This window comes from Ambystoma mexicanum, chromosome 2p (genome assembly GCF_040938575.1).
Source record: "Ambystoma mexicanum isolate Mex_15411 chromosome 2p, UKY_AmexF1_1, whole genome shotgun sequence".
Classification (NCBI taxonomy): Eukaryota; Metazoa; Chordata; class Amphibia; order Caudata; family Ambystomatidae; genus Ambystoma; species Ambystoma mexicanum.
Genome location: NC_090923.1, coordinates 795,301,838 through 795,328,639, shown reverse-complemented (window position 1 = coordinate 795,328,639; position 26,802 = coordinate 795,301,838). Strand labels below are relative to the sequence as shown.

General features: G+C 47.0%; 1 protein-coding gene across 2 annotated transcripts in view; it reads right to left on the bottom strand.

Moving 5' to 3' along the window:
* The window catches only part of COQ8B (coenzyme Q8B), a 666,225-nt gene that overhangs the window by 330,408 nt on the left and 309,015 nt on the right, over nucleotides 1-26,802 (bottom strand). For both annotated transcript variants that reach the window (XM_069644459.1, XM_069644460.1), the window contains exon 4: nucleotides 7,868-7,934. In XM_069644459.1, the coding sequence (XP_069500560.1) occupies nucleotides 7,868-7,934 (67 nt within the window). The remainder of the gene's footprint in view (nucleotides 1-7,867; nucleotides 7,935-26,802) is intronic.

The following is a 26,802-nucleotide window of genomic DNA, read 5'->3' as shown; positions in this document are numbered from 1 at the left end:
TCTGGCCTCCTGCTCTAGGGCTATTGGTCTGATGAGAACCAACAGCCTCCCCCATATAAGAAAGGGGTTCTTTAGTTTGGATTTCCCAATCCCAAACAGGGCCTGTTGACAGGAATCCTTCCCTTTCCCATGAATGAATTGGAGACTATGGAAGAGATGTTTTACTAGCATTCCTTTGAAGCCTTTCAAAATTGGGGACATCTGTACTAATAATTGTTTCTTTGGGTAGCCCTGGCATGACAGCATCATTTATCTTAGTAGCTTCGCCTTCAATCCTAATTGTAAGTGGGGTTCTATGGTAAATTTATTCATCCCCATGTCCCCTGATAACCTTAATCGGGGATCCTTTTCTCCGATCTCTGGGGGATATTAAATCAGATTTTATGGCCATTTGTTTACTCCCAGAATCAACCAGTGCTCTGACTGGGACCCAGTTAACTATTGCATGAGTCTTAAACGTATTAATAGCAAGCAATAAATTACTAGTAACTTCTACGTTTTCCTCATCTAACTCATCCTCCTACCAATCCTGTCCTGTTATTTAGCCAATCTCCATTGGTTCTCCCTTTGTATTAGAAGGACAATGTCGGGCTAGATTTCCAGGCTGTCCACATAACATACCAATAAGGCAGGCCTTTGGATTCGTCCCTCTCCGGTCCTTATCTCACTCTTTTCTTTAACTATACCAGGTTTTCTTTCCCACTTAAATGATTCTTTCACTAGCATTTTATGTGAACTGCCTTGAGTTTTATCTTTACTTATTCAAGGGGGAAGTGTGAAAATCACTTTGGATCTCTTTTGAGTTCTTCAACTTTAGGAAGATTTTGTACATGGCGATTGGCTTCTGCAAAATTCTGAGCTGTTTCAATAACTAAAGTCAGACTAGGTTTGTTCAAAGGAATAGCTTTTTGTAAGTATGGTGGTACTGAGTTTACAAATTGTTCTATGGTTAAGATCTCCAACACCACTGGTAAGGATTTTTGTCCCAAACATATAGGTGTTTTGTATTCTAGCTGATAGCTCTATGGGTATTTCATCCGGATTCAACTCAGAGTTTCTGTTTATTAAAATGTTCTGTTTGGCCTACCTTTTCCAACAGCCCTTCTTTGATTTCATCAAAAGGGGTTATTCCTGCAGGGTTTAATAAGTGATAGGAATTCTGAATTTCTCCTCTCAATGAGGTTGCTAGGTAACAGGTTTTTAATGCATCCTCCCAATGAAATGGTCAGCCCAAACGTTCAATATTAAGAAAGAAATTCCCTAAGTCCTCCCCTTCTCTATGGGATGTAAGATCCAGTGTGGTAATATGGGTGTCTGGGACGTTGCAATCATTTATATCCAGCACCTCTTGGAAACTGGTCTCAGCCTGAATCTAATGGGCAGTCAACTGGGCTAAAAGACCTTCAGGGATGCCAATTCACTATTTTCACCGGAACCTTCTCCCTCAATTAAAGAAATGTCTTGTACAAACTGAACTGTATCAAGGTCTCTAGCTGACTTGATCATGGAAGGAAAATACCTCTTAGGAGAGGAATGTACTGTATATTGGTTTACTTATCTCTAATAAAGAAACAGGATCTGATAATTTGTGTGGTTTTACTAGGGCTTTAGCAGGTCTTCTGAGACTAGGATAATGCTTGTAGAGAGGCTAGAAGTTATGTCTATTTTAGCGTTTACCACCAACTTCATTGACTGTGTCATTTTATATTATAGTCTAACAACTTGAAGGTATGTGACAGTGGCCGGCCATGAAAAACCCATTTTTGGTGATGTATGGGGAAAATCACATTTTGTTAAGATCTTTTGTTTAATTCTTAGAATAGTGTTGTGAGGATTAATTTCAAGCATGACAATGTATTCCTCTAATTGCTGGATGAAAAGTTGCATTACACATTAAGGATGTTGTCATTAAGTTCCGGGTTTGCGTCAACCAGTTTAACAACCCACAGCTGACACCATATCTGAGGGGTCAGAAATGAGAGGTGCACACAAAGTGGTAGTGTTTTCAACATCAGACTTCTTTATTAAAAGAAAAAGAGTTGGATCAAGGCCTCTCTGTCCCTATCTTAAAGAGATTTTCCCTACCTAGGAAACTAAAAGTAAAGCTCAGTCTATATCTTGTCACCAAACTTAGGTAAACTGTCCTTGTGTCCAAATTATATCTGACCCTTCAAACTAGAAATTAAACAACTAAGAAGTGTAAGGAACATTGTCTCTGATCTTTGTTTAGCCAAACAGTGTTCAAATGTAAAGCAAATAGATACATCCAACAAATATGGTTTCTTCTAAGGATATGTCTATGGATCGAGAGGATGGTTCCCTGCCTCTTAATGATTTCAGAAAGGATGGTTAAAGTGCCTTTTCATAACAATGTTCTTTTAAGGATGATATGAATGTTTCAGGAAGGATGGCAAAAGTGTATTTTCCAAACAATGTTCTCTTTTGTACAACAAGCCCTACAAAGGATGGCAAAAGTATCTCTACCTCGCTGTGATACCCAAGGGTCTGGGCGAGTAACAAATGTAATAAAATAAAATTAAAATAAATATCTCTTACACAATATCTTTTAAGGGTGGCACAAGTGTCTCTTTTATATAGCAACTTCGAAAGGATAACTTCCTGGTATAATCCCCTGCCTGGAATCCTTCTTTGGGTTCTATAGATCCCCTTATATACTATCCTGCCAGGTATCTTTGCCCCAAAGGCTCACTGCCTGATGTTCTTATTTTACCAGGACGTATTTCAATGTTTTCTTAGTCTTTCAGTAAAGCACAGTTATAATCATGCACTGTCTATACTATATTGGTTTTAGATATTAGTTGTTCCAACTGTCCCCGTATTGACATTTCATATATGGAGACTTGTTCAAGTTATATCTTTTAACTTCTTCATCAATGTTCATTTGCTTGTGGTAATATTTGTTCCAACTTTCCCCAACTTGACATTTCATTCATGAGGATTTGTGCAAATTCTGAATCACTACTTTACTTGGTCATGTGCCTGTCGGTACGCCCCCATGCACCCACCATCACTGGGCCGGCTCACTGATGTTTGAAAGCATTTCCACCCTTTGGCACTCTGCTGTGGCAAAATCCTCACTCAGGATTGGTGTCTTGCGCTTTGCAGACCCACTTTCAGCTTTCCCACCGGCTCTGTTTTCACTTGCCGGTGCAGCTGTTGCTGTTTGGCACTACAGCGTTCTTGACAACTTTGCTGTTGCTGATGCCTGTTCCCTGGTGCCTGCCACGCTCCTCTGGGTCTCCCGCCACACCGGTAAGAAATGCTGACACGCATCTGTCTCCGCCTCAGCCTCCGGTCTATTGCCATGTGCCTGCCTTCTCCTACGGTCCTGATTCCCGAGTCACCCGCCTTGCTTCTCTTCTCTCCAACTTCCGACTGAAAGTGCAAGTCATTCCTAAATGTACCGCGCAGCTGATCTCCACTGAAACAACTAGTTGGTGTGTTTGGCTTGAGGTTTCTTTCAATCCATACTAACTCCGCCTTCCTCTTCTTTGTCTCAGTACTTGAGGTGTTATGGGAGTTGGAGTCCAACATATTCATAAGACTTCTAATGTGATTTTGTTTGGGATTTTATTTAGGACAAAAAAATCATAGATAAAGGTTCTTAAATGTGAGTAATATGTATTTGAGGTGTGAATGTTCTGCTGAGTTTTTTGTAGAAAGGGTTTTTTGGGTCCTACAATTGGAGGGACGTGTAAAGTAACAGCATGCCATCAGGAATTCAGGAATTACAGGGTCTTCATTATTTATAAGGGAAGAAAACTGCATCTCTCCTGATGAGGTCACCACATCTCCCCTACAGCCATCTCCTCCCATATGATCGATCCTCATAATACCACCCCCAGGGTCAGGATCAGGTAGCGACTGCAGTCCCCTGCCCACTTGGGAGGAGATATTTGACTAGGGATCAGTAACGTGTCCACAGGATTCATCACATATCCCTCACCTGGAGACAGGACCACGTTGAAGGCGTGGTGGGCGAAGAACCTATGTAACACTGCTGAGCCCAGGCGAGAGGTGGAGAGACCAGAGCCGCCGGGAGAAACAAGGAACAAACCAGCACCCCGGCGCACAGGAAAGCAGACAAAGAAGACCAGTACTCGACTGACCATAGGAACTAACCATGAGCACAGACCCGAGAGCAGGATGTTGGACTCGTGGTTCTGCCACCAGAAGCGGTGCTGCCTTCCCTGTAACACCTTGCCGCAAACAAACAGGTACTTGGCTGGAGACTGGAAGCGGGTGTAGGGTGGAGGCATACCAAAGGAGCAAGGGGCTAATACTGTGAAGGGCCTAGGAGAGGGCGCAATTGCTAAAGAACTGAGAGGGGTTACAAGTGCGAGCGGCTTGGGAAGGGCAAAACCTAGAGAATCAAAAGACTCACGAGGGGCCCAGAATGAGAATACCCCACTGGGGAGTGAGTGAAGGACAATGACGAAACCTGCAAGGAGCTAACACCGTGAACGGTTAGGAGGGATGACACGGAAAATAACCTGCGAGGGGTTAGAAGCACTGATATCCCAAGATGGGGAAAACCAAGAGAACGAGTAGATTCAAGAAGGGGCAAGAGTAAGGAACTCACAGATGGGGGTAGCTGTTATAACAGAAGCCTGAATACAGAGAGGCCAACAAGCCTATTAGAAACTGACAAAACCACTGAAGGGAAAACAAATCAGAAAACCAGAGGCCTAAAGGGCCAGATAGTTCATACAGAACTATATGAGACAAACTGAGAAAAATAACAGAATTTACCAAAACTAGAGACTTATTTTGAGGAATAAGCTAAGTAAAATGCTGAATACCTATCACGGTTAACTGCACGAGTGTTTTGGAAATGAATAGGGGAATTTTCCTGGGGACCCGGAGCCACCTCTTATTACGGAACAGGAGCCCAAGAACTGAATTTTGAATTTGTTTTTCATTAAGTGTGCGGCCTGAGTTAAAGAAGAGAATCAAAGAGAGAACTGAGTGAGGGTCACAAACCAGCCTCCCTGAGCCATATGTATAGTGGATGTAACTTACTAAGTCTAATTACATCGTTTCATTTTATTGTGGTAGGGTTAGAATAGGATAGAATAGGTTTGGAGAGAGGCCAGAATGTATGTAAGACATCCTGACAAGCACTTGTCTGTTATTATTGTTTGAGATAGGGAACCTCTTCATAGACAAAGGGCTAGTTCAGGTTTTATTTTCTTAATAAACACCTCTGAAACATGTCTTCTTATGTGCCTCCTATGTATGACTTACCACAGGGAACTTTCATTAACAATTTATTTAGATGGTTCCTCGTTAATATTAGATTTCATTAAGACCTGCATCTGCAATTGCAGGTGGTAAAGCAGATATTAAAAGTCTGCTTTGTTGCCATCACCAATTTCAACTAAGATGGTGAAGGGTTAGAAAAATGTGCCTGGGGCAAGAAACCTACCCTAGAGGGTAACTCTAAGAAAATATTGGGAGAAAGAAGAGAGAAAGGAAGGTCAGTGAAGACATACTCTAAAAGGGCCTAATGCCTTAAGTCCAATCGCTATTACAAATCTAGGCACCCAAGAAAGTGCCCTTCAAATCTTGCAGAGTCTCAAGAATTTTTAAGTTCCCCAGCACTTCTATGGCCTTGGCCCTTTGTCTTGGCCGGCCTTCAGATGATTCCGACATCCTGCAATCTGAAGCGTTGAAACTCCTACCAAGGCAATCCCTGTACTGTACTTTCCATCAGGGTTCTTCAGCTGATTTACTGGTGCAAGACTCATAGCTTCCTCTCTTGCCCTACTGGTTCTTATTCCTGCTTTTGCATAGAAATTCACTCCCCTGCATGGGTATGTTTTTCCCGCCCGTTATCCGAGTTCTTCAAAGTTGCAAGCTTCTTTAGTTGGGCTGGTGGCTTTGCAACTGCCACTATTATATGGGATACACCACCCCCAGCCGGCTGTTCTCCAACATCTTCTGTTAAGGTTTGGCTTTTGCCAGCTTTTGGGCACAACCTCTCTGAAACTAGGGGTATGGGGTGGCTAAATTGTCTTCTCCTCCTCCCAGAAGAACTAGGGGGACCAAATTTAAAAAGGAAAAGAATGGGACATGGAAACTGACATATAAGTAGGACTAACTTGTGAAAGTGGCTGTTAAGGCAGTATACTTCAGTAGCGGTTGGTGGAGGAGGTTGTTTAAGTTTTATTGGTGGATTAAAGACATATTATAATTAATTTATCACAAACTACCACTATCCTAATTCGTAAAACACAGCATTTCTTCTGTGTGAGATTGTGCATTCCTGCCTGCCAGCTATGAAGACCCACTACCAAAAACCGGGACCACTGCATTTTACAATGGAAAAGTTATCCTGAGAGAGGGGTACAGAGCACCCAATTCCAGAACAGTACCGGCAAAACCAGGACCCCTGGTCACCCTAAGAATAACTCACACTCTGGAATGACATTCTAACACCCTCAGCCAGCAGGTTTCTGCCTCTTTTATATAGGTGCTGAATGAGTATTTGTCCTATAAATGCTTTGTTTGTCTGTTTCCCTATAAGTATCTGCTTGTCATAGGGCCTCTTCTTATGGTTCCTGCTCATGTGCATGTGTCTGGTGTTGAGTCTCACTTTCAGAAGTTGTATTGGATAGATTTTAATTATTGTGATTGGCCCATGTCTCAGCCCCCGCAGCCTAAGAATAAAAAGGGCAAACTTCATCATGTTGGGAATGAGCAGCTGTGTCATTGCGGGCCAATGATCCCAAATGCTGACTTATCTGTTAACCTTCTGTGCACTGAGCGCAGACACTCGACCCATGGGTTGTCTTTTGTTGTCGTAGTTCTTTCATTTGGCACCAATTCCATGCCTGGGCTTGCACATCCAATGTCTAATTGTTTTCAATCCCACTCTGTGCGTGCAACTGCAAAAGAGGCGCAGCATGTGTGTCCATTGACCTGTTTGCCTCAAATACAAGTCGAAACTCTCCAAGAGAAGGTTTTCTTGTGGTTTCCGCACCATTGTAATAATGGGGGTCACAGGAACACCTCTACAGAACCTTTTCTTACAATTGCATAGGGCATATTCCTCCTTGCCACCCCACTTTCCATTAAAGTAAGCAACTTGAGTGTACGCAAAGGAAATCTTTCTTTATCTAAGGCGACTTTATTTTCCCAGTTCTATTTTGTTTCGGTGGGTATTTTTGTCTAAAATAATTTGTAATGCACCCCACGTGCCTTTTCACATCTTTGAGTAATTGTCCCTATCCATTTCACATTTGCTTGCTTATTAGTCACGGATATTCTTTAAAAGTGTTGTTAAACCAACTATCGATTGCATTTGCTTTTGTCACCTTTCATGAAATTACAAAAAACAGACTGATTGTCAGGTAGTAAGAATCGGGAACTGTGGGAAAGCAGAGCTAAAGGCTGCAAGGAATCCACATGAGATACTGTTCTTCCAACTCTGTGCAGGAGGGCATTGCCATTAAAAGCTGGTTGATAAACATTGATTCACAATGAAAGGTTTTCAAACTCCAATCCTGGCATTCAAATGTTAGGGTTAATTGGCAAACATGCCAAGTCGACATGTTTCACTCTAGCTACCATCTTCAAGCTCAGTAGGTGACGCTGAGCATTAGCTTTAACGAGTAGAACATTGTTTTATAATCATGGCCAGGGGAGACAATAGAGGAAAAGAAAAACGCTTCAGCTGAAAAAAACTGGCAGTCAAACAACTTGCCACGGCGGTCTGACTGAGAGCCATTGGGTTAACAATGCCGAAATATTGCAAAGCAATTGATCTGGTGTTATGGAAAATGTATGTGAATTATTGCAAATCTGTGAACTACTGTAAAGCCAATGTTTCCCTAAACATTACCTCCGAAGTTGGCGAGGCGGCTGATTCGTGAAGCAGGTACTTTCCGTTCTCGAGCACGCTCACTTAGCTGTAGCATGAAAAAGCAAATAAAAGAATTAGGTCCTACTGGGAAAGTAACATTAATGCTTGTAGTTCAAAAATAAAATAATCTTACCACAATAATGCCAGGATAATACCTAAACCCAGGTGCAAATTACTAACATGACAAAGACACAGAGAAGGTTTGGCATGCAATCAAAGACGAAGGCTGTGTTTCCATCTTGGTGAAAGAAATCAAAGTTCAATAACTGGGCCTGCAAAATTCTGTAAAATCCTGTTTCAGCACTGTCGCTACACATGCATCTTACTCTATCTTCTAAACATGCTTCAGAGACTGGAAAATAATCACAACTAGAGAATCAAAAGATAGAAGTATATCCTAACATGCTTAAACATATAGGCAGCTCTCATGTATGCTGTCAAATGATTGAATATACATAAACTTAAATTAGACACACTGATAAGGTGGTAAACAATTCTGCAACAGCCCACCACCATCCTACTGCTGGGATCAGCATGGGCCTGTTGAACCTGTCAAATTGTAACATTCTGCCAGTGCTGGGCTTAGCGGCGGCAGCGCCCCAGGCGGTCTTTAAGAACAATTTAGCACCCCCTCCCTGCACGCCTGGTCAATGCGGGGTGGGGGGCAGCAATTTGTTTTGAACTCCTCGCTCCGGTGCCTGAGCAGGGAGTTAATCACTGGAACAGGGGGTTCATGCTGATGCATGAGCGCCCTATTCTAATGAAAACCACCTTGCTCCCGCGTCAGAGCGGGGAAGTAATCATCACATTTAATAACAATGGGGCAGCCGTCCCGCCTTCTCCCACTTTGCCAGCTCAGGGGAGCCCTTGAAAGACTCCCCCGAGCTGGCGTGGCGGGGGGGCTAATGGCGCCCTGGGGGGCTATGGAGCTCCGGGCAGTTGCCCGGTCTGCCCTGCCCTAAGGCCAGCCCTGCATTCTACTATGGCGTCATTCGACGGTAAACATGGCTCATGACATCAGACCAGCAGTCAGGAAAATTATGTAAAGATAAAGCAAACATGAAGAATTGTACATTTTTGTCATCACATTAGCATGCATAGAAAAAACTCAAATCCACTTGCGGTGATAGTGGCAGTCCTGTCATAATATATCTATCCTATATGTGCATGTACTCACGATCCCACACACGTCAACATCGCCACATTGTTTGTTTCCTGCCATGACCTACAACAAGTTTCATGAGATCCTTGTGTTCCAGCTTCCATGTGAGGAGGCTGGGCGGTGTCACGATTCATGGGATCTCGTCACTTCTCCCCAGAGGGGAGCCCTTTCCTGTGAGGCTAGGGAGGTGAGGCCGCTACCCAATATTCCCCATGGAGGTGGCGGAAAGCGGGACCTCACAAGGAGAGACTCCCCTCAGAGGGATAAGCACTCCTATTCGGTGATGGTTCTCCTTAGCCCTGTTTTGATACCATAAAATCCCCAAGATCTTTAGAGAACCAACATGAAAGCACTACTGTTTGTTACTGCAATATTCCTTCCTTACCTCGCTTAAGCTTGACTCCACCACGATGAGGAAGAATGAAAGGAACATACAAAGTAATGTTGAGTCATCTTCCAAAAATACTGAGAAGAGGAAGACTGAAGGAGCTATACAAACTACTTCTTTTACAGCTCTATATAGTAGCAGGAAGAGGTGGCCCGAGAAGGCATGAAAAGTACTCTATGGACACAAAGGAAAGACTATAGTACTCCGCTGGGGAGGACCCAGCTGCAGGAGATAAAAAGCAAGGAAGCACTCCTTGGAAGAGGAAGCTGGCGTGAAGCCTGTCAGTCCCAGAAAATTCCAACCTGGGAACGAGGAAGTCCGAACAAGGACCACGTCCTCGGTCAAGAGGACACTGTGAAAAAGTTAGAATTAATCCTCCATAGCCAAAGGGAGGCCTGTCCGGAGCAGAAACTGGAGACCTCAGGACGGTGTATCAACAACAATGATACCGAGAGTCTGGAGACCCTGTGGAGCTGCGGCTGCGCATCAAGGAGCAGAGAGAAAGCTGCGAAGAATGGCTAAAGGGAACGAGGCAACCCCAGGCGACGTGGTTCCAGCAAACAGAAGGTAGCAGGAGCTACGGTAGGCCCGTTAGGGGCTTGGGAAAAGGTGACTAGTGCATCGGGAGTAACCTCCCACATCGGATTAATCAAAAGAAAGAACTCAAGAGTGAAGAGTGCCTTGGGAGAAAGCTCCCTCATCACACTAACCCTAAAAGCGACATTCAGAGTAAAGGAAGTTATCTGATTGGTCTCTCTAACAATTGTGTTGTTAAGAAGCCAGGAACACATCAGGAGTGATCTCCCTTGTGTCATTTCCCAAGGAGAAGGCCAGGGAAGCTTGGGAATTTACATAGTGTTAAGAAGGAAGAACTGTTGTACATTTGGTCAAGCCAAGGAAAGTTCCTGGGAGGAACTGCAAGGACTTTGAAGAAATGTTACAAGAGATGATCCGAAAACAGCCCCTACGGCTGATCCAGTTTGACCAGGAGAAGGGCGTCATTATCCTGGTCTCAACTTTTGTTCAATCAGAAGCCATTGCAAAAGATTGTAAGAAATCATCCAGAAGGTTGAGCCAGTTTGACCAGGAGAAAGGGGCAATTCTCCTGGCTTCACCTTTGTTGTTAATGTTAAAAACTGTTGCATGAGACTGTTAGAAAGCAGCCCTGAGGCTGACCCACTGGAACCAGAAGGGAATCATTCTCCTGCCGCTATTTCTGTTTGTTAAAACCTTTTGATTAGTGGTAGGGTGAAAGTAGGACAGAGTTGGACAGAGGACAGACTCTTTATTTTGGCAACCACCCTGACGACGAGCACCTGAGTTATTATTCATTTAGGTAGGGCAAACCCTCTAGTGATAGGGAGAGATAGGCTCTTTCCTCATTTGTTAAATAGAAACGTATGTTTGAAATGCCACCACTTTGTCCGACTCCTCCTTCTGACATACCACAGAGGGTGCATGTGACTCTAAACAGATACATGCCACAGGAAGAAAATAACTCGGTAAGTAATTCTTGCCTTCTGAAGATTGGGAATTTGCTAAGATTCACATGCTTTTCATAGATTAGCTGGCAAATTCCAGTAAAGATAGCAGTGAGCTGAAGGAAGTGGGAAAACAATGTTTTAGTATAGGATGGCCCACTTGTGAATAGGTCCTTGCTTGTGTGTCTACATAATAGTGTTGGAAGAATATGTGAACTGAACCCCATGTTGCTTCTTTGCAAATATCAACTAGAGAAATATTTACAATGAAGGCTAGCATTGCAGCAGTACTCTGAATGAAATATGCTTTGGAGGTGAAAGGAAGAGGCTTGTGAGTAAATGAGTAACAAATTTGGATACAGCGAATAATCCACCTAGCAATGGGGAATTTAGTCACTAGGTCAGCTTCCCTTCCTGTTGCAAAGGAGACACTGAATTGGCTTATGCAGTGCTTTTGTTTTACTTTAGTAGAACATTACTGCTCTATGAACATCACGTGTGTGCAGTGCTTTTTCTTCTCTCTGCTTTGCGGGTTTGGAAAGAAGGAATGAAGTTATGTGGACTGGTTGACATCTAATTTGGAAATACATTTGGGTAAAACACATGGAGTTGTTCTAAAAGGTAGGATGTCCTTTCATCGCGGGATGTATTTTCGCGGGGTTTTTTTACCACAAATTTCTTGCCGAAAAAACAGAACTCATTTTTTTGGGTGGTGTAGAAAAAGATATTAATTGGGTGTGGGTATGGGTGTGGGTGTTCAGGAATATATAAACAATTAAATGGGATGGGGGGTTTGGAGGGGAACCCCCAAAAATAAAAAGGTTAAAAAATTCAATGAGTTTTTTTGTTAAAAAATCAGCTGTAAAAAAAACCACGAAAAAACATCCCACGATGAAATGACATGGAACCGTTCTAAGACCACTTTATGTTTGTGGATGGTGACAAACGGGTATCACTGAAAGAGCCAGTATATTACTTATCCTTCTGATAGATGTAATGGCGATGAAGAATGACACTTTCTATGTGAGCACCTTTAGAGAAGCCTTGTGAATTGGTTAAAGCCTCTAGCTTGTGATGGACAGTGTTTAGATCCCAGCCAGGCAGATGGTGTGTGTGACTGGAGGATAAATGCTCTTTACGCATTCCATAAACGCCTGGACAACTGGCACTTTTCACCAAAATACCTTGTGTTGTCAGGTAGTGTATGTTGCCAGTGCGGCTAAATGAGCTTTAAGCAAGTTAGAAAATGAGCCTGAATCGAGATGGTAAAGAAGATAGGTGACACTACCTGCAAAACAGTCAATGGAAATGATGTGTTTCTTAGTGTGCCACTCAGACAACCCACTTTCATTTATTGAAGTAGCAATGTCTTGCGTTTGGTCCATGTGTCTCAAGCAGCATCTCCATACAACCCTTTGGTAGGTCGTAAATTACCAAACTCTATGTCCTCATGAGCAAGGTTACCAAGTTCATAGCTTGTGGATTTCAATGTGACATCTGCAGATGCTGTTGTCTCGGGAGGTTGTGAATTAGATGCACCTTGATTGCTTGGCAGACAGACATGCAGAAGTAGTTGAAATCCCATGGCTGCCTTACCCACATTGGGGCAATTAGAATGTGTATTAAACTGTAGAAACGTGTTAAACACCCGCGGAAGAAACGTAATCTGTGGGAAAATCGTATGCAAATATCCCGACTTGTTCATCTGTAGTGCATTGGTCAGGGACTCTTCTTGTGGGTAGCTGGAGGTGAATGTTGGGCGTTTTTTGTATTCTTGGTTGCAAACATATCTATTTGTGGATGTCCCCAAATCTGTTTGAGAATGTTTCTGTTGAGTTCCCATTCGTGTTCTTGGACTAACACTCTGCTTAGAATCTATGCTGGATGACTGTGCACCCCTTAAACATGTTTTAATTGAATGAAGATCGGTCTGCTGATGCAAAAATGCTAAATATTTTAAGAGAGAAGGGTGAGCACATTTGGCTGTTTTATGCCCCGTTTGTTTATGTAAAACATTGCTGTGGTGCTGTCTGTGTTAATGAGTATGTGTTATGGACTTGATGGTCGTGCAGAGTATGAATACCTCCGTCCCCAAGTACCACACAGACAACACCAGAAACACTGCCTGTGCGGTCTTTGAGGCCACAGGTGTGGTAGTCCGTCGGGCCTAGATTCAGGAACAGCCAGAAGAACCCCTTGAACGCTGTAAGGCAATGGATTATGAGGTTATGCACAGAACAGGAAGAATAAACACAAGAACACAGGTAACTTGACACTGCTTACCTATGTGTACGAAAAGGTTGCCCAGAGACGTGAGGAAGGACTGGACCTCAGGGCAGGAGCTGTATGAGGTCAGGAGTATAGACAGGTAAACACCTAGCGTGGGGGCCCGAGGCCAGGTTCCAAGACAAAGAGACGTGATCCGTAGAGTATCCAGGGACGATACCGTGGTCAGGTAACAAGAGGACCAAAGTTCGAACAGTAGAAGGGTGAGGCAGAGCAATCCGTGGGTCAAAGCGTAGTCCGGCAACAGGAGGTCCAAAGTTCGAACAGTAGCAGGGTGAGGCAGAGCAATCCGTGGGTCAAAGCGTAGTCCGGCAACAGGAGGTCCAAAGTTCGAACAGTAGCAGGGTGAGGCAGAGCAGTCCGTGGAGCAAAGCGTAGTCAGGCAACAGGAGGTCCAAAGTTCGAACAGTAGAAGGGTGAGGCAAAGCAATCCGTGGAACAAAGCGTGGTCGAGGAAACAATCCGTAAGTCAAACCGAAGAACTAAGCGTCACGTGATCCAGGAGGAAAACAGCTGTGAAGCAACGCTCCTTGTTTCCGGAAGCCTTTAAACAATGTCAGAAGTCACGTGATACATTACACGGAAGCGTTGCTGCGTGATGGACAATCACGTGATCCGTGACGCGCGGGTCTCCGTGGGCAGCGCATGGAGCTATGGCGAGACGAAATCCTCCAGTTCAGCTGCCAAGAACGGGAGGGGCGATAGACGCCAGGTCTGCCATGCGGCAATCTACCATGATGGGCGAAGGGATGCAAGGGATTACGTGAGCCAGGGTGCGTGTGTGGGGTAGTGGGAGGGACGGAGGCCGATGGCGGGGAAAGAGCACCTGTAGGGGATGCACTCGGTGCGGGAGACGTGACAGAGTCCCTCCTCAAAGGCCCACGACCCCGTGGGCAGGTAGGGCAGTCCCTATGAAAATGGGCAACAAGAAGCGGGGCATGGACATCACGGGAGGAAACCCAAGAGCGGTCCTCAGGATCATAACCCACCCAGTCCACGAGATACTGAAGGCGACCCCTGTGAAAGTGGGAACCCAGGATAGCACTGACCTCGAAGACATCCGGGGAGGACACCGAGACAGGGGCGGGTGGAGCACTGACATGGGTAGGAGCAAGGCAGGGCTTGAGGAGAGAGGTATGAAATACCGGGTGGATCCGCCAAGCAGGAGGAACCGCAAGGCGGAAGGCCACGGGGTTCAGGACCTTTGCGATCTTGTAGGCACCCACGAAACGAGGCAGCAGCTTGCGACACCCAGGGATACGTAAGTGCTGGGTCGACAGCCACACCCGGTCACCCACGCGGTACTCAGGGGCCACTGACCGCCTCCGGTCAGCCTTCGTCTTCATAACCGTCTGGGCCTCACGGAGATGGATAAGGGTCTGAGCATGGACATCCGCCAGGTCGCGAACGCAGGCGTTGGCAGCAGGGGTGGCGGAGGAGAGATCAGGGAGCGGGAGGGTGCGTGGATGTTGCCCATACATAGAATAGAAAGGGGAGAAACCAGTAGCTGAGTGTCGTGAGTTGTTATATGCAAATTCAGCGAGGTGGAGCAGATTGGACCAGGAGTCTTGGTATTGGAGGGTCAAACACCGCAGGTACTGTTCCATGGCCTGATTCACTCTCTCGGTCTGCCCATCGCTTTCTGGGTGATAGGCAGAGGAGAAGCGAGCATCAATACCCAGGTGCTTGGTAAGGGCACGCCAGAAACAGGAAGTAAACTGTGACCCGCGATCCGATACGATGACCTGCGGAAGACCAAAGAGACAAAAGACTGTCTTGAAGAACAAGCGGGCCAATGTCGGGGCTGAGGGTATGCCGGTACAGGGAATGAAGCGTGCCATCTTAGTGTAGGAGTCCACGATAACCCAGATGGTGTCATAACCTTGTCTGCGTGGTAGGTCCGTGACAAGATCCATGGAGATAGTATGCCACGGTCGGGGGGGAATGGGCAGCGGCTGGAGTAAGCCCAGGGGACGTCCTCTACGTGACTTGCATTGGGCACATATCGAACAGGCGTTTACATAGTTCTCTATATCCCTTCTCATGGACGGCCACCAGCACCACCGGTGTAGCAGATCCAGGGTGCGTTGCTGCCATGGATGACCGTTTATGGCAGCATCGTGAGACCAGACAAGCGCCTGGTTGCGCACATCGCACGTGGGAAGGAACAGCTTGCCCTGGACAAACGGCAACCCCTCCCGAAGTACAATGTCCCATTCAGTGAGCGCATGTGGGTGTTGGTAGACCCATTGTCTAATGGCGGTAAGCATGGGCGGGGATGGTGTACATAAATAACATGGCCCTTCCCCAACAATGTGTCTGGGAACGAAGACAATGGTTCCCCCCCCCCCCCGGGAGAGCGGGAAAGGGCATCCGCCTTAGCAAGAACAAGACCTGGCCTGTGCTTAACCACAAAATCAAAGGCAGCGAAGAACAAGTGCCAACGCACTTGTCTACTATTCACGCATTTAAGAGAGGCCAGGTCCTGTAGGTTCTTGTGGTCCGTGTATACTACCGTCTGGTGTTTCGCCCCCATGAGGTGGTGTCGCCATGATTGGAGGGCGTCCTTGATGGCCAACAGCTCTTTCTCAGTCACTGTGTAGTGGGACTCGGCTACGGTGAACCTCCGTGAGTGGTATGCTACCGGATTCAAACTACCCGTGGCCGGACATGGCTGGGACAGTATGGCACCCAGAGCGAACGAGGAAGCGTCTGCCTCTAGTACAAACGGGAGGTCTGGGTCAGGGTGCTGTAACACAGGGGCAGAAACAAACCTGGATTTAAGTGCCTCAAAGGCCTCCTGATGTACAGAGGACCAGGCGAAGGGGACTAGAGGGCTGGTCAGTGCAGTCAGTGGAGATACAATGGAAGAGAAGCCGGCGATGAACCGCCGGTAAAAGTTAGCAAAGCCGAGAAAAGACTGGAGTTGTTTGAGGTTGACGGGAACTGGCCATTCTGTGATAGCACGGACCCTTGACTGATTCATGGATAACCCTCCAGGGGTGATGTGAAAACCCAGGAATTCCACCTCCCTCGTATGAAACAAGCATTTCTCGGGCTTGGCGAATAGGGCGTTCTTCTTGAGGCGGGAGAGGACTTCTCTGACATGAGCGATATGTTCTTTCAAGGAGGACGAATAGATCAATATGTCGTCCAAATAGACCACCATGTACGTATCCAGGATGTCAGAGAATACGTCATTGATGAAACGTTGGAACGTTGCAGGGGCATTACAGAGCCCGAAGGGCATCACGGTGTATTCAAATAATCCCTGTCGGGAGCAAAATGCCGTTTTCCATTCGTCTCCACGCTGCATGCGGATTAGGTTGTATGCCCCTCTCAGGTCTAGCTTGGTAAAGAGGGACGCCTTCGTCAACCTGTCCAGTAACGTGGAGATGAGCGGAATGGGGTACCTATTCTTTACGGTGATAGCATTTAACCGTCTATAGTCTACGCATGGGCGCAGATCGCCTTCCTTTTTTGGCACGAAAAATATAGGACTGGCAGCTGGAGAACAGGAAGGGCGGATATGACCCAAACGCAAGGCTTGCTGGATGTATTCTTTTAAGGCCCGTTCCTCAGACTGTGATAACGAGTAGATTCTACCCCTTGGTATGGGAGCATCCAGGAGAAGATCAATAGGACAGACGTAGGGTCTGTGTGGAGGTAGACCTTCCGCTGTGACTTTGTCGAAAACCATATGATAGTCGTGGTAGTCCACGGGAATGCCTGCCATAACAGCTCCCATGGTATGTGATGACGTGGTGTCGGGAACTATGTCCCTGATACTGGAGGAAGCCAAAGCGCCGAGGATCCTGGCGGGAGAGGAGAGTGATTCTGGTTCTGTTAGGCAGAAGTGCTGGCATTCCTCTGACTCGAACGTTACTTGTCCCGTACCCCAATTAATCAAAGGGTTGTGGTGCCTTAACCAGGGGATACCCAAAATAACACCGAACTGTGGCGTGGTGATGAGGTCAAATGACAGGTTCTCTTTATGGGTGCTCTGTATCACCACTTCCAGAGGCACAGTTTGGTGTTTGATCGGACCAGAGGCCAAGGATGTGCCATCGACTGCTTGCACTGGTTCCGGGTGTTCTTTTTTAATCAGGGGCAGATTGAGACGATGGGCTAATGCGATGTCTATGAAACAACCCGTGGCCCCGGAGTCGATCACGATCTGAACAGCATGGACGATCTCCCTGGTAGGTTTCAAAAGGGCGTGAACCACAACCGGTCTGATAGGACCGAAGGCGGGTTCAGTGGGGGTCGTGGACAGGCTCGCCGGTGCCCCCTGTATCATGGGCGAGCCTTCTGAAAACCCGACACCTTGTTCTTTGGTCGTCGGGGGCATTCCCTTACGTAGTGTCCATTTAGCCCGCAATAAAAACAGGCGTTGTCGGTTCTCCGACGTTCCCGTTCGGACTGTGTTATCGGGCTTCGAATCCCGCCTATTTGCATGGGTTTGGAACCGGCGGGAGAAGGGGTCGGGGTTGACTGGCCGGCGAACATGGTTTCTGCCTTCCGTTCGGACCTCCGGGCGTCCACCTGTAGTGCAAGGTCTACAAGATCCGTGAACACAGAGGGAAGGGCAGGAACCACCGACAGGGCATCCTTCATGGCGTTGCAAAGACCTCGGTAGAACACGATTGCCTTCTTTTCCTCTGGCCAGGAAGTCTCAGCGGCGAGCTGATTGTACCGGGTGATGTACTCAATTAGTGTTTGCTTACCCTGTGAGAGATCTAGTAGTTCCCGGTCCCTTGACTGGGCCTTATGGCGGGTGTCGAACACTTTAGCCATCTCTGTTACGAGAGGCTTGAAGTCGTATAAAGCAGGGTGGTCGTTTTCTAGCAACGGGTTTGCCCAGGTAGCCGCTACTTCGGATAGATGAGACAAAAGAAAGGCGGCCTTTGTGACAGAATCGGGGAAGGCTTGGGGTCTGCACAAGAAGTGAAGTTTACATTGGTTTATGAAGGTGCGGTATTTACGTGGGTCACCCTGGTAGCGTTCTGGGGCAGCAAGAGGGAAGGAGGTCGGGAGCAACACGGGAGTGGGGGCGGGGGCTGGAGCAGGGACAGGCTGGACTGGAGGGGCAGGGTCCCCGAACTCGGTGTCTGCAGGTAGAGGATAACGTGTGCTCTGCAAGGCGTCTAGGCGATGGTGAATGGCGGTCGTGGCTGCGGCCATGTCGGTCCTAAGGGCCGCCACGGCTTGCATTAAGGCGGTCACTGGGTCCCCGGCGGAGGGATTCATACTCTGAACGGCCAAAAGGCTTCACAGTCTGTTATGGACTTGATGGTCGTGCAGAGTATGAATACCTCCGTCCCCAAGTACCACACAGACAACACCAGAAACACTGCCTGTGCGGTCTTTGAGGCCACAGGTGTGGTAGTCCATCGGGCCTGGATTCAGGAACAGCCAGAAGAACCCCTTGAACGCTGTAAGGCAATGCATTATGAGTTTATGCACAGAACAGGAAGAATAAACACAAGAACACAGGTAACTTGACACTGCTTACCTATGTGTACGAAAAGGTTGCCCAGAGACGTGAGGAAGGACTGGACCTCAGGGCAGGAGCTGTATGAGGTCAGGAGTATAGACAGGTAAACACCTAGCGTGGGGGCCTGAGGCCAGGTTCCAAGACAAAGAGACGTGATCCGTAGAGTATCCAGGGACGATACCGTGGTCAGGTAACAAGAGGACCAAAGTTCGAACAGTAGAAGGGTGAGGCAGAGCAATCTGTGGGTCAAAGCGTAGTCCGGCAACAGGAGGTCCAAAGTTCGACCAGTAGCAGGGTGAGGCAGAGCAGTCCATGGAGCAAAGCGTAGTCAGGCAACAGGAGGTCCAAAGTTCGAACAGTAGAAGGGTGAGGCAAAGCAATCCGTGGAACAAAGCGTGGTCGAGGAAACAATCCGTAAGTCAAACCGAAGAACTAAGCGTCACGTGATCCAGGAGGAAAACAGCTGTGAAGCAACGCTCCTTGTTTCCGGAAGCCTTTAAACAATGTCAGAAGTCACGTGATACGTGACACGGAAGCGTTGCTGCGTGATGGAAAATCACGTGATCCGTGATGCGCGGGTCTCCGTGGGCAGCGCATGGAGCTATGGCGAGACGAAATCCTCCAGTTCAGCTGCCAAGAACGGGATGGGCGATAGACGCCAGGTCTGCCATGCTGCAATCTACCATGATGGGCGAAGGGATGCAAGGGATTACGTGAGCCAGGGTGCGTGTGTGGTGTAGTGGGAGGGACGGAGGCTGAGGGCGGGGAAAGAGCACCTGTAGGGGATGCACTCGGTGCGGGAGACGTGACAGTATGCTTCTGTTTGGAACATGTACCTGGACTTTCCATGAATCTATTTTGATTGCCAGCATTTCGACGTTTATGTGTCATGGCACTTGCTGCTCTGTCCTTGTGCCCTGTGATTTGACCACCTGAAAATGAACCCCTGACCCCCAAATAGCTTGCAATACATAGGTATCAAGGTTACTCGCACTGGTAGGTAAACAAAAGATTTTCCTTTTAACATGCTTGTTTCCGTTTAGAGCTGCAGTGAGTTTTCTACCTTTTGTGGCACTACAACTGGATTATCCAAATCCCCTGATGTCTGTGTCCATTGGCTTGCAAGTCATGGTTGACTTGAGCACATGTTGAGGCATTCAAAAGAGATGATGAAAACACTGAATGCTATAATTAACAATTATTTCATGACCTTTCATACCGTTTTTGAATGATCATTTCGATAAGAAGGCAGTTAAGCTAGCAGCCCCTGCACTCTCTTTTGAGGGGGATAGTTTATCGCATTGTATGTATCTAAGACTGCTCATATAATGAACAAGTTTATTACCTGTAACTCCTGCTCTCCAGCATGGGTATCTTTCCTGGATTCTCATGCTTATGAGTATTCCCCATAGTCAGGCTGGGACTCGTCGGTAGTAATAAAGCAGTTTTGCTTTAAATTTAAAACTGCTTGCACTTGTATAGCCCATTGCTGTCACTTTGGGTCAGACTGCTCCAGCCAATGACAGAGGTCCTCCTTAGCTCCACCCCTGGTGGCCATGTTCAGATTTAAAAGAGCAGGTAATGTGGCAATAGGAACCAAGATAAGAGCCATAGAAAGGTAGGTGGGTGGGTCGTATGAAAACTCATGAAAGTTACCCATGCTGGAGAACAGGAGTTACAGGTAAGTAACTGTTCCTTCTCCAGCATAGGATCGTTCATGGATTCACATGCTTATGAATGTGATTGCACAGCAGAACATATACATAACCAATGGGAGGCAGCAACGCTCTACAGAAACAATGAAACTCACCTCAAGCAAATAGGTTGCAAAGCACTGCTTGGCCGACACAGGACTCCTCCCTGGAATCCCGGTCAACACAGTAGAATTTCGTGAAGGTGTGCGTCGGCCTCCGTGTACCAGACCTGCAGATGTCCATCAGGGGAACACCAGACAGGAACATTGTGGAATACACCCTTGGTCTACTTGGCAGAGGCCTGTTTGCGAGCCGATGACAATGCGAAATGTAGCCAGATAGCCACCTGGAAATGGAAGCTTTGGACAGGGCCTTTCCTTGTTCAACAGGTCCAAATGTAACAAAAAGTTGCAAGGTCCTTCGAAATGCTTTCGTACATGCAACATAAAACGTCAAAGCACGGGCCATGTCAAGCAAATGCAATGACCTCGCGGCTGGAGAGGTGGGAGAGCCAAAAAACACGAGCAGGACCAGAGGCCCATTCAGGTGGAACGATGATGGAACCTTTGGCATAAAGGAAGGATGAATGCGCAGCATCAACTTGGATGGATGAAAAGTCAAATAAGGCGGCCTGCAGGAAAGAGCTTGCAACTCCCCAACACACTGATGTATTAGCCACTAGAAAAGCAGTGTTCCATGAGAGAAACTTCAGAGGGCCGATGTAGAGGCTCAAAAGGTGGGCCATCAACTTGGAGAGAATCACATTAAACTCCCATGCTGGATCTGGTGACTTCACCAGAGTGAATGCACGACAGAGACTTGAGGAACTCCTTAACCAGCCTATGAGACCACAGGATAGGTCTTCCGGCTGGTTGAGTATATTGCTGCAAGATGGACCTTAATGGATGCTTGAGCAAGTCCTGTTTGCGCCAAAAAAAAGATAAGGTAGAATCTGATCAGCCTTGATTGAAAGAGGGTCGAGAATGACACCATATAGTAAAACGCTTCCACTTCTGCCTGTCGCAGGAGAGAGTAGAAGGGGCTCTAGCCTTTGCTAAACATTTTCTGCATTGCAGAGGCAATTAGAAATATACAAACTCTAGGTTTGCAGGAGCCAAGCCGTCAGCTTCAGAGATGCATGGTCGTGGTGGTGAACTGAGTGGAGGCAGCCTGATGCAGGTTGCGGTCGACAGATGGAGACAGTGGGAATACCAGATTTGGCGTGGCCGAGCTGGAGCCACGAGAATCATCTTGTACCGGCTCTACTTGAGTGCACTGATCACACGTTGAAGAAGCGGGATTGGAGGGAATGCACAGATGAACAGACTTTCCTAAGAGATGGAGAAAGCGTCCCCAAGGCTTCTCACTTGAGGATACCTGCTGGCAAACTGAACGCACTTGGAGTTGTTCACTGTGGCGAACAAGTTGATCGATGGGCGTCCTCACTTTGAGAAAATAACTTGATCCTGACAGAGTTCCCATTCGTGGCAGGAATGCAGTTACCCGCTGAGAGAATCTGTGATAGTGTTTTGGTCCCCTGCCAGGTGAAAGGAAATGAGGAACATGCACGGAGACAGAGCCCAGTGCCATAGTGTCTGTGCTTCCTGGGACAGAATGGGAGAGCGGGTCACACCCTGCTTCCTGATTGTGGTTGTGTTGTCTCTGAAGATGCAAACCACTTTGCCATGGAGTTGGGGTTGGAAAGTCTTGAGGGCCCAGAACACTGCTCGGAGCTCCAGCACAATGATGTGCAGCATTTTTTCTTCTGCGTGCCAGAGACGCCTGGTGTGGAATTTACCAATTTGTGCTCCCCAACCTTCCAGGGAGGCGTCTGTTGTCACTGTCGCCTGATGTGCCGGTGGGCGAAAGGGTGCGCCTTGTGTGGGGTGTGAGCAATGATTCCACCAATTCAGAGTGGTGTGAAACGCTTGTTGGAGTGTGATTTTGTTGTTCCATGACCCCGGCACCTACTTCCACTCTTGGAGAGGCCTCATCCGCAGCCTGAAGTGAGGAATTAAAGGCATGGTCTAGTAAAATGTTTTATTGTCCCTAGGGGTCGGCCATGTTTTTTTAAGCCTAAGTGGCTCGATTTTAGAAAACTTTCCTATGGACCTTACCCGAGTTTTCGTCCATTAAACGCACGTGAAAACAAGCACCAATGAGCACCCATTTTCTGATAATCCTATCTTTTCCCCCATCGCCCTGGCTGACCTGCTTTTGCGGCACTAAATCAATTCCCCCGCCCCTGAGCCCGTCATCAGCAGAATCGTACCGCCCATTTCCCAACGCCAAAGCACGGCTCGTGTCAACATTCGCTGCGCTTCAGCTAATGACGTGTCGCCATGGAAATGGAAATGGCAGGACGCCTCTTTGCTCAATAAGTATAAACAGACCGTTTCACAAGACACAGCAGCAGATTTTCGATTCCATTCCTCTCTCTGTGTTACTTTGAGTATTCTGTGACTCGTTTCAGTGCTCTGGTCAGCTACCTTCGCCGCTTGTAGCCCGTGTGAACACCTGTACCATCTAGGTAAATTATTTTACTCTGTTTACCACACAATGGCTACAATAATGCCCTACATGTACGAGCCCGAGTATACCGAGGAGGAACTACTGGAAAGGGAAGCACGCGAAAACGATGGGGATTCGGACGGCAGTTGGCAGGACGAATCAACAGATGAAGTGCCTAGTCGAATGGACGGCGTCTCCACCTGGTGAACATGCAATCGGTGCGGGCTAATGCCAACTGAGGACGATAACTGCTGCTGCCGAGAAAACTCGGGATGCCTGGCCTACATTTCGGAAGGCGAGCCACGACCGCAATGCATCACCGAGCTGCAAGACTTCAAGGCAGCCTGCCTCACACGGGCCGTGTTGAGAATAATGATGGTGCTTATGCACAAACTTCGCGCAACTGTTCGTCCTCGTAATCCGAGTAACGAGTAAGTATACTCTGCTTGTCATGCCACTCCTATTTCATGATCTTCTACTGTATCCAAAATTACATCTACATATCATTGTAACGCATGTAAGTCGTTCAATAGTGTGTATTGTCGAGATAGCATTTGTCCGTGCAGAATGCCATTAGTTACAAGAATTGTCATTGACAACAAACGTTTATTAAACTTATCTTGGTCATTTAAAAACAGTTTGTTTCATTCCTTTTCACAGGTGGTACAGGCTGGTGGCCTATCGTTCCTTTACATGGTGGCTCCACGGGAGGCTTGGACACCGCGTTCGAAGAGTGATACCCGCCTGTGCCGTTCGTGCCATTAGAGAAACGTTCCCGAGTGACAGCGGTCAGTACAGGGGATTTTCTCTCGCTGTGCTGCAACCTGACCTGTATAATCTTTAAAGTCTTGTATTTTTGTGTCATGAAAATAAGATACAAAATAAAACACCACATTTATTTTAACAACGTTTGTTTCGATTTTTTAAATGAATCAAGTGTGTCTCCATTCAAGGATGGACGTCAGACATCTGTGCTCCGAATGGGTGAAGGTCTGGTCGCTGTGAAGCAGGGTGGTCACTATCTATCTAAGCTAACATAACATATTCTCGATAATGCATGCACTAAATATCACTTGTTCAAAGTCTTTTAGTAGGTTATGTCTCTATAAAAGTCACACATATATCTATACTAACAATTACCATTGGATTATACAGGCCTTAGGGTCTTGACCACTATAATACACCGGTTGAAGTGTGGGTCTGTGCTCACAAGAATCTCCGGTATGTGGCATTTGTTATTGATAAGCCACGATATACTATCATTGATATAAAGGCGATATACTATATATTGATATAAAGGCGGTTCGCGCTGGGATGGGGGGCTGTCAGGGGCGCGAAAGGCCAAGGTGCCAAACTACATGTACACTTCAAAAGGTGTCCCACGCCAAGGGGCCATTGTTCACATCGTCTCCTCAGACCCCGTGTCTCCAGGCAGGCCTCCCCTTGAAGCAGGCCGCCCCCCTGCAATCCACATAAGTGTGTCTCCATTCAGCAGTCTTCCTGTGCCTTATCTGCACGCCCCAGGCCCATCCATCCCACCCCCCTGTATCAAAGGCGGTTCGTGCCGGTGGATGCGCGCTGGCATGGGGGGCTGTCAGGGGCGCGAAAGGCCAAGGTGCCAAACTTCATGTACACTTCAAAAGGTGTCCCACGCCAAGGGGCCATCGGTCACATGGCCTCCTCAGACCCCGTGTCTCCAGCCAGGCCTCCCCTTGAAGCAGGCCGCCCCCCTGCAATCCACATAAGTGTGTCTGCATTCAGCAGTCTTCCTGTGCCTTATCTGCACGCCCCAGGCCCATCCATCCCACCCCCCTGTATCAAAGGCGGTTTGCGCCGGTGGATGCGCGCTGGCATGGGGGGCTGTCAGGGGCGCGAAAGGCCAAGGTGCCAAACTACATGTACACTTCAAAAGGTGTCCCACGCCAAGGGGACATCGGTCACATGGCCTCCTCAGACCCCGTGTCTCCAGCCAGGCCTCCCCTTGAAGCAGGCCGCCCCCTGCAATCCACATAAGTGTGTCTCCATTCAGCAGTCTTCCTGTGCCTTATCTGCACGCCCCAGGCCCATCCATCCCACCCCCTCTATCAAAGGCGGTTCGCACCCGGGGATGAGCGCTGGCATGGGGGGCTGTCACGGGCGCAAACCGCCAAGGTGCCAAACAGCATGTACACTTTAAAAGGTGTCCCACGCCAAGGGGCCATCGGTCACATGGCCTCCTCAGACCCCGTGTCTCCAGCCAGGCCTCCCCTTGAAGCAGGCCGCCCCCCTAATACCACGACATACATACGTCATTCATTCACAAAAACACCCCAGTTTCTAATACTTTAAAAACCACTCGATATGTCTCATGAGAACATCTTTGTGCTTTGCAAGTCAACTCCTGAACGTGCTACCTGGGAACCACTGAGATCTATGCTAATCTGCTCGCCGTCGTGCTATCCGTGAACTTCTGTGACTGCTTCGAGCATACCCATCAGTGCGCTACCTGTGGCCATCCACCTTTTCTCCCGCAACATACTGCTCTGCTTGCTGAATCCAACTGTTTGTTGGTCAAGGTAAGGCCATGTATCCTGGTCATATTTCGCAGATTTTTAAATTTCTATCTATTTGCGAGTAGAGTACCCAATAGTGCTATGTTCATTGGTCTCATTGCTATTGACTTGAATTTCCATTGCTATGCTAACAATAGATCTATTTATTTTCATCTGTGTCAATTGTCATCGAATTGCATCCTTCGTGGGTCCAGTCTATGATGTAAGCATGTTTCCTTCTCGTGCAATACAGAACATCCAAGGGATGAGTCACATGTTCAGTTTTTAGTCACATCATTTATACATTTCTGCAACTTATGCAAATACTAAGCCGCACATAATGAACTGGTATAGTTCCTGCGACCAAAACAAACCTTGCATTGATCATTGTATGATTCATTTACTTTTGTATCAAATCTTTATTCTTGAAGATTGTATAATAATGTCGATATTTACTTTTCAGATTTATCAACAATGCCTGCCTGTTCGATTAGCGGTTGCCCTTCGAAGACCCATGCGAAATCTGAAGGCACTACAATGCATGTTTTCCCGAAAACTGTTGATCGAATAAGAGAATGGGTCAGACATTGCGGATATCCACTGGATGAGCTGGAAAGTAGAGACCAACAAGTCTTACAGGACAAGACGGGTGATCAATACCGCATCTGCAGCCGCCACTTTTCCTTGGACATGTACACAACATCTTGGGTAACAAAGAAGAATAAACGGCGAATGACACGGAAATTGCTCGAAAACGCTATTCCCACTCTATTCGTCCACATTCCGCCACCGGTGAGTCAAGTGTCCGGATTTAGCTTTAGGCCTTGCGGTAGTGTGTAGGTATCCGAACGGATTAATTGATATTGTAGGTGTTCTATCCCTTGTAATAATTTCGATATTGATATGATTGTATAGTTTTTTGAATAATGACATTTACCAATATATTCTTTTTCGATTTCATAACCCACAAACGCAATGTATATGGGAACAGGGAACTGTGCTGTATTGAGCATTTTACAAGTATTCTGTTGCCTTACATGGCTATTTTTAATATTGGCATTTCATTATCAATCATTAATTTACCTTTACAACTTCTTGACTATCCCTTGAATCTGAAGCAAGAACATTCTACATCCTTGACGTGGTCGCAGTTATCAACCGCTTCTAGCGCGTATCAGGTAATCTTACTAGGCTAATCCGCTACAGACCTGTTTTATGCATGTCAAGTAATATTTTTATTTTATCGTGTAATCATTTTCACTAATGCAAGTACTATGTTTCAGGCAGTTGATGGAGCGTCAACCCCTGCACTTGATGCAGAGCCTGACATTCAAGTAATTCCAGGGGAAGTGGAAGCGGGACCA